At 37.2% G+C, this 8,357-nt stretch overlaps 1 protein-coding gene across 5 annotated transcripts in view; it reads left to right on the plus strand.

Moving 5' to 3' along the window:
- Positions 1-6,209, plus strand: part of GABRG2 (gamma-aminobutyric acid type A receptor subunit gamma2) — a 122,858-nt gene extending 116,649 nt beyond the window's left edge. For 3 of the 5 annotated variants that reach the window (XM_061188420.1, XM_061188421.1, XM_061188424.1), the window contains exons 8-10: positions 2,241-2,446; positions 4,477-4,500; positions 5,934-6,209. In XM_061188420.1, coding sequence (XP_061044403.1) covers positions 2,241-2,446; positions 4,477-4,500; positions 5,934-6,209 — 506 coding nt within the window. The remainder of the gene's footprint in view (positions 1-2,240; positions 2,447-4,476; positions 4,501-5,933) is intronic. The other 2 variants (XM_061188422.1, XM_061188423.1) reach the window with 1 other exon arrangement.
- The last annotated feature ends 2,148 nt before the right edge of the window (positions 6,210-8,357 follow it).

Consider the following 8,357-nt stretch of genomic DNA (forward strand, 5'->3'; position numbering starts at 1 on the left):
AGTCTTCTTTTACATGGCTGTGATGAACTTCCATGTAGCCTAATAAGAGACAGGCCACATTGTCTTAAGTGAACTTATCCATGGTATCTACTCTGAATATTGACATTTTCACTTCTCATAGGTCATATGTGGTTTGAGGCCTGAATGTGAAGTGAAGACCAAAGTGCCAATTTAGTTTTGAAATTCCCCCACAAAAATATCAGCTGTGATTAGGTATAATCAAAAACTTCTACATGAATTAATGTATAGACAACCTAAGTGAAGCTTTTTTTAGTTTGAGAAGCAGATCTTTCTTCTCTAAAATAAATGATAATAACACCTTCTATTTATTGAGACTTTACTAGGAATTGTCACTCTATGTGCATTATTTAATTTAGTCTTCCCAAGAGCCTTAGGGAGTTCCCCCAGTCACTACCATCCCGTTTGTAATTGAGAAACTTGCCCATTCTTATGCTTCCGTCATGACAACATGGAAGACCCACATGTCTACATCATATCCCAAATTAGGAATTTACAATAGCTCCCAAGTGTGTGGTGCTTCATCCTGCATATTATGGACCTATTCATAGAGAGGAAATACAACAATGTGGTTCAGAGCATTGCGTTTAAAGTCAGACTTGCCAGGCTTGTATGTCATCTCTATCACTTAACTAGTTTATTCCTTCTGTGCTCAGTTTTTTTCACCTGCCCAAAAAAAAAAAAAACAAACAAACAAGGATAACAGTGCTTACCTCATTGTGAGGATTTTGTGGGATAATTAATTATACAAGTACTTAATGTAGTACTTGGCCAAAGGAAGAGATTCTTAAGTGTTAGATACTGTTCTGTGCAATTAAAACTATCTCCCCCAAAGTCATCAATGTGGATTCCTATTTTCAAATGTAGGTTGAGTCTCTAGTCTTTCATATATACACTGTTCTTCAACTGATTTATTTATTCATTGATATTTATTGAGTCCTAGCACTATACTCACTATGGGATTACGATGGACATCAAGATATATTTCGCATTTGTTGTCACAAAGTATATAGAATAGACAGGGGATGGATGACTCCACAATCACTAACAGATGCAGAAATTTAGACTGTTGAAGTGACTTAAGTTCCTATAACTGGAGCTATAACCTATGCAGATACTGAATCTGTGTTGCCTTTATTATAATTAACATAGCTGTTACAGAAGGTAAGCCCCTGACCCTTCCCCTGTAGATACATATAGGTTGTCTTAACTTTGTTCTTTGTTATTAAACAATTATTGGGGAGGACTAGTTTGCTTGGGCACTGTTGCACAAGGGGGGAAAGAAGTGTTTTGAAATCAGACATTTAATTTTTGTGTTTAAATCCTTCTGCTACTTTACCGTCTGACATGGCGCTGGTCCTTTAGCCTCCTTTTCCTCAACTATAAAATCAAAATGAAAATATCTGCTGTAAAGATTCAAAGAGAGAATGCACATAAAATGCTTATCAGAGTGCCTGGCACGAGGAAGTTTTCAGTAAATATTAGTTATGATATTACTTCTGAGCTACCTATTTTCATCACAAATAGCCTCTAAAGAATTTATCCATCAGAACATGTCAGTCGCCCACAACGCACCTCCTCTATTTAATACTTTTAAATGACTTCTCCTTGCACTTTGAATAAAATGCCAACTTCTGTGCATGCTCTGCATGATTGAACTTCTACTTCCCCAGCATCACCGTGATTTCCCCGCCCATCCCCAGAAGCCAGGTATTTTAAAAATTCAAAACCAGATAAGGTTTCCCTTCCTCAGAACTCCCTTTAATTTATTTAGTGCTAATAGCCAAAAGGTTGGTTTCTTCTAATTTTTTAAGCTTCGCCTTAAATATCACCTCCTCAAAGAGGCCTTCCATCTAAGTAGGTTCTCACCATCCCTGCTCTTCTGCATGGCACATACCATAATTTGTAATTATACTTTTCTTTGCTTACTTGCTCCATGGTGGTGTCTTTCGCCGAAATACAAGGGACATATGGGCAGGGACCACGTCTGTTTTATTTCTCAGCACATTTTCAGCACGTTTCTCAGCACATACGGTAGATGATACCATAGTAGGCAGGCAATACACATCTGTGAACTGAGTGAATGAATTTGAGTTACACCTCCTTTCCCAATACTGAGGTTGCTCCTCAGAAGTCACAAAACACGTTTGGTTTCATTAGTGACACAGTTATCCAACCTGCTGATGTGGTCACATGATCTGTTTTACTGTGTCTTCCTCCAGGCATTACCACCGTCCTGACGATGACTACCCTCAGCACCATTGCCCGGAAGTCGCTCCCCAAGGTCTCCTATGTCACGGCAATGGATCTCTTCGTATCTGTTTGCTTCATCTTTGTCTTCTCTGCTTTGGTGGAGTATGGCACCCTGCATTATTTTGTCAGCAACCGGAAACCAAGCAAGGACAAAGACAAAAAGAAGAAAAACCCTGTATGTATCATTTCTTATTGGGACCTTTGACATTTTTATGCAGAGAGGTCACCTGGTTTTGTTTTGGTTTGGTCTTGCTTAGCCTATCTGCAGGCTATCCACACTTTGGGCCACAAGATGAAAAGGGACTGTGTGAGTCTGGCCAGGCCATAAGGATTCATTAAGGTCATCAGTTACTTGGGAGAGACCTGATTCACTAAGGCAGACTCTTGCTCTCTTTATTTCATTGGGAGTATAACCATGGCTGAACAATGCATTCATCTTCTAGTAGCTTGTTATTTTAGGTTTCACTGATTTTCATCTTTCTGCCTCTTAACTAATATTTTTAAATTATTGATGTTTTAACTTAAATTTTTCATCCAGTGATTTCCAATAGGAAGCCACAAGGTTCTTAAAGTTTCAGGGGTCACCACACTGTTGCAAATAATGTGTGTGTGTATGCATTGCCAGAGGACTTCTATTGGTTTTATAGTTAAAAGGTATTTTTTAAGCCTCCCTTTTTCATTTTCTCATATATAAAATGAGTATTACAAAAAAGACATATCTTATGAGGCTGCTGTGAGGAATAAATGTGGTAATGGATGTAAAAACCATTACATAGTACCTTACATTTATAGTTGATGATGGTGGTTGATGCTGATGATTTACGCAGTTACCAACCTGGATTGAGTTCAGTGACTTGGAAACAGGTAGGATGGCTTCACCTTGCCACCTAACTTTAAATAGAGTTGATGAAGCATAAATATAAATGCCTAAAGCAACTGTCTTTTATTATGGATGTTGAAAAGAGCATGTAGCTACCCATTTGCCCACTTAAACACAGTGTTTGGTTCATAGGAGGCCCCATGAAAATTAAGGTCCATTTCCTTACAATACTGGGGCAAAGGAACTCCTGAATTTATAGCCTTTCCTGGTCTTCTGCTCTAAGGACTATGAGGGTCATGATAGTGGCCAGCTTTCTGACCCATGGTCTTTGGGGAGCTGAATTATAACCACAGAATCTAGCTGATTCTAGATTGCATCCTGATGCATCTCCAGAAACCCAGGTGAAATTCTACAAATTGCACATGTTTATTTGAATGTAAGACATTATAACAGGTGAAGAAGCATCATTATTCTTGACGATTAATGCAAAAGAAAGAAATTGTTATCTTTAATTGCCCAAATATTTGCTATACTTTATGCAGCCCTTTCTTTCTCTATCTGTATTGCCTCTCTTTACCTTTGCATTTTCTCTATCCTTAGTTTATTTTCCTTGTTGTGTTGTTTTTTGTTTTCTCCCCCTCCTTCACTTGCTCATTTTCCCCCAAAAGATGGTTCTGCTGACACTCAGCATTATTACCTGCCAGTAGAAACACAAGGATGTGAGGACTGGCTTAGGACAAAGCCCTCTGGTCCTCTCTACTGTGGAGTGGATTTTGTTGCAGAGATAGAAACACTTGGATTCCTTAAGCCAGGGTCATGAGATGGCAGAAGAAAGGAAGGCAGAGGAGAAAGGGAATTAAAGAAGCTGCAAAAATGAAATTACCTGAGAACTTCATGCATTTCCCCCTTTTAAGCCAATTAGATGATTTATCAGAACTATCAAGAGCCCAAGCTGTGAATGAGAAGCTGAAATTTCATTTCCCATTTAATATGCCCTTGGGTTCATTATGTCAGGGCTCTCCTAGTAAGGCCTCCTTGATGATAATTAGAAAATAAAATCAGTATTTCTGTACAGGGAAAACGGGCAATAGAAGGCTTCCTCACATGTGAACAATACTGGCTTTTGCAGTTAGATCACTGTGGATTAATTTACTGAAGATTTCACTAGCAATAAATCAATCACCAAATTTCATTTTCCAACTTTAGGCATATGCTTTATTCCAAGCTCAGAACTGTCCTTCTGTGTTTACAATTTCAGTTCATTTCACTTGCTATGCTTTCAAAATGTATTTTTAATTTATCTTATTTTGTCTCTCTTTTTTTTTCTTTTTTTCTTCTTTTAATTAAAAAAAATGCAATTCTCTTTTCTGTCTACAAACCCAAAGCTTCTTCGGATGTTTTCCTTCAAGGTATAATGTTTTTTGGAATGGAAATTCACTGCATGCAACTGCTGAATTAGCTATTAATGCTTACATGGTGCTTTATTTATTTTTTATGAGCAGACATTTAAGCATTCCACTAGAGATAACACATTTAAGATGGAAAAAGTTCTATAGATTTCTAGAATTGATTCAGCAACCCTACATTAATTCAGAGGTTTTGACCTAAAGTGAGGCTAAAAATATCTCTAAGCTCTATGAGATGTCATTAGTAAAGTGGGCCTCTTTAAACATCAAAGCCAAGACTTTTACCCTCTCTTCTCAAATAAAAATGGAATCCAGTTTCACTGGTTGTACCTACCATGTTCCATATATACCATATATGCCCTAAAATTTGACTCTGTAAATCCTAATTCAACAAAGGATTGTTTTTCAATAAGTACATGCAATAATCTCCACTGACCTGAACTCTACCTGTCAGTGCTATAAAATAATACAGTCTTTTTGAAATGCTTTAAGTTAAAACACTCATCCCTTCCTTCCAGGGTGATCCAGGGGCCTTTGGCTCTGTCATGCAATATTTAATGAGATTTCTATTCTCAGCTGAATTCTGATAGCTGATTCACAGACAGTACGATTTGTATTTATATTATCCTAAAACGAACTCATCCAAATTAACATTAAATAAATGTTTGAGTTTCCTAGCAATTTTGTAATTGGTGCAGCAGCAAAGATTAGAGTAACATTTAGTTAACTGGTACTAGTTTCTTCTCATGCCAGACAGAGTTTGATAGCTAGTAACATTTAAAAAAATTTTTCACTCACATGTAGGTTAATATTGCTGACATTCTGAAGCTTCTAAATGGTGAATGTTAGACAAAGTACTTATACATTCTGTTAAAACATAAGTAAGTCATACCATTGTGGTATAAACTCAGGAAACTTCTACATTTACATATATCTTGACAGTTTCTATTAAAAGCATTTAATACATTTGCTCAGTGTAATGGGGTTAGTATTTGCCTATATAGAGGAGCATGACACAAAATTTGATTTCAAAATTGACGCGTTTTTATTTCTCTGTTCTACTCATGTGCAACACCATTAAATGCCTTCATGTAACCAACCTCACATCTAATATTTACTAGAATAAGATTCCATGTAGTTGTTTGATTTAAATCTTTAAACTTTGAGTTCTTTTGGTGTTCAATCTTCTTGCTATAGCTATTAGCTTGGTGGTATTATTTTCAGCTGCACTGCTTAAGCTCAAAATTTGAAATCTGCAAATGTGCTATCCTTCTAAGTTCAATTTTACCATTGTAGATCATGATGTCATAGCAATTCCCTGAGTACTCATTTTCAGATTCATCATTCACATTGGTGACACTGTGGAGAAATGGTCTAGGATTTAGCAAGTATAACTAACTAACTCGGATCCCTCTCCTTCCCTACCCTTATCTCAGGCCCCTACCATTGATATCCGCCCACGATCAGCAACCATTCAAATGAATAATGCCACACACCTTCAAGAGAGAGATGAAGAATATGGGTATGAGTGTCTGGACGGCAAGGACTGTGCCAGTTTTTTCTGCTGTTTCGAAGATTGCCGAACAGGAGCTTGGAGACATGGGAGGATACATATCCGTATTGCCAAGATGGACTCCTATGCGCGGATCTTCTTCCCCACTGCCTTCTGCTTGTTCAATCTGGTTTACTGGGTTTCCTACCTTTACCTGTGAAGAGGTGTGGGTCTTACTCACTAAATCTCATGGAGAGAGAATGTCCTTTCTAAGTCCACTTATATAATCCCCTGAGTGGTTTATAATACTCTGAATTTGTTTCTATGTTCTAACCTGGTAAATTGTATTCATGTCATATTGTTTGCACCCAACTCTCCTGTGGTAAGTAAGTGTAATTTGAGCTATACTGTTTGCTGTGTCTCAAACCTGCAAGGCAAAGTGAAATCAGAGCAAGAACATTGAAACCAGATTTTTTTTTTTCCACTAAAGGAATTGCAATAGTGAAAGCCATGACTATTTACAGTGGTGGTATCCTTACTCAATTCAAAATACAATTAGATGCAAAAGAAAGATCCAAAACTGTATCCTCTGTTCATCTGGGGTCAAGTTGTGGTAAATTTGATCCCAATAGGATATCTCCCTTATTTGAGAAAAATCACAACCTGCTTTAAATGTAGGAGCTTATACTAGAAATCTATTTCATCTCCAGCCCAAGATATGAGGAAAATTTCCTCCACATCACATGTACAATGATGTAAATATTTCAATAACGTAGAATGCTTCAAGTTTAATGCATGCATCTCTCTAGAGCCAAACAAATGGACTGAAGTTAACATCATAAAGTATTGTCTTTTATTCTGTGTCTTTGGGCTGTAAAAGAATCATGAATGTAATTATAAGGGTTTGGGGTTTGGAATTGGAGGGAGGAATTTTCTCTACCTTCTCCCTCATGCATGAAGATTCAAACATCTGATTTTTTCCTCGTATGACATATTAAAACACCTTAAGTAAAATACAGACTGGATAACTGACATCTGCCACCTCGAAATATGCCCAGTTTCATAAAGTAAATGTGTGTGCTTGCTGCTATTTTTTCTTCCTTTTAGGATGATAGGTCATAACAGAACTTACTTACTCTCCATCTCAAGATCTGCTTCTAGTGACTGTGAGTGCCTCGTGGGCAGAATCCTTGTCATTTCCTCTTTGGGTCCTCAGCACCTTGTATAGTGCTTGGCACATAGCTGGCGCTCAATAAATGTGGTTGGAAGTGAACTGGCTTTATATGCTTCTGGTGAATCTCTCTGAGCTGGTATGGAACCAGTGATTCATCTTTTCACATAGGCATTATGCAGTGCTATTTGATCTTGTAGAAGTAAACAGAAGGATCCAAAGAATTTTGGCTATTTTTGTTCATTATCAAACATTTACTTTAGGCAAAGTCCATACTCCTTTTAGAACAATATTGACATCCTACATTTATGTACAGAAATGAGTCTATAGGGCATAATTAGAACCTGTGTATTATTGTTCCAGGTTTGGAGGTGAGTCAGCTCTGACCCATCCACCCTTTCACGGAGGACACATGGCAGGCATAAGCAGGAGTCACACCTGACTGGTGTTCAGAATGGAGTAATCTATGCTCTGTGAAAACCAAAATGTACTGAAGTTAACATTTAAAAAATGAAAGGACAAATGAAAGACTTACATGGAGGTTGAGCCTATGACTCTGTCCTCATTCAACGATACTGTATTCGCATGAAGTGGCGGTCCCAGACTTCAAACATGATGAGTTGAGCTCCATTTTCATGCACTCATCCTGAATCCTTATTTTTCTAAAATAGCACCCTTTGCAAGTTCTTCCTTTTGGCCATCATTACTCTAAGTCAGAATTCAATCATAGCTATAGATAATCTAAAAAGAGGAGAGAAGATGAGAAAGTGGCATTGTTAATAGAAAACCATGTAAAGTCATGATCAAGTCATCCGGATGAATCTTGAAATACATTTAGCTGCCAATTTTACAAACCTTTACTGTATCAGTGCTCTAGTATATAACCTCAAACACATGTAAATAGAATTAATTATTTTCTTGTTTTGTTAACATATTAAATGTTGACTCTTTGGGAGAGTTGTTGGCAAATTTTCAATGACGAGAAACATGTTATTATTGTCAACTTGAAATGTATTCCGTTAATGGGGACACTCAAAAAAGCTAGCTTTCCAATGTGTGCATAATATTGGCAACATGAATATATATTATACATAATCTAATTCTTAATTATCAGCTGCTCCTGGTCTATGTATTTGAAAACCTTTTCACAAAGGGAATTGCTTAATATGTGGACTTTTACAATAAAAATGCTGCATT

The sequence above is a fragment of the Eubalaena glacialis genome, chromosome 4 (assembly GCF_028564815.1).
Source record: "Eubalaena glacialis isolate mEubGla1 chromosome 4, mEubGla1.1.hap2.+ XY, whole genome shotgun sequence".
Classification (NCBI taxonomy): Eukaryota; Metazoa; Chordata; class Mammalia; order Artiodactyla; family Balaenidae; genus Eubalaena; species Eubalaena glacialis.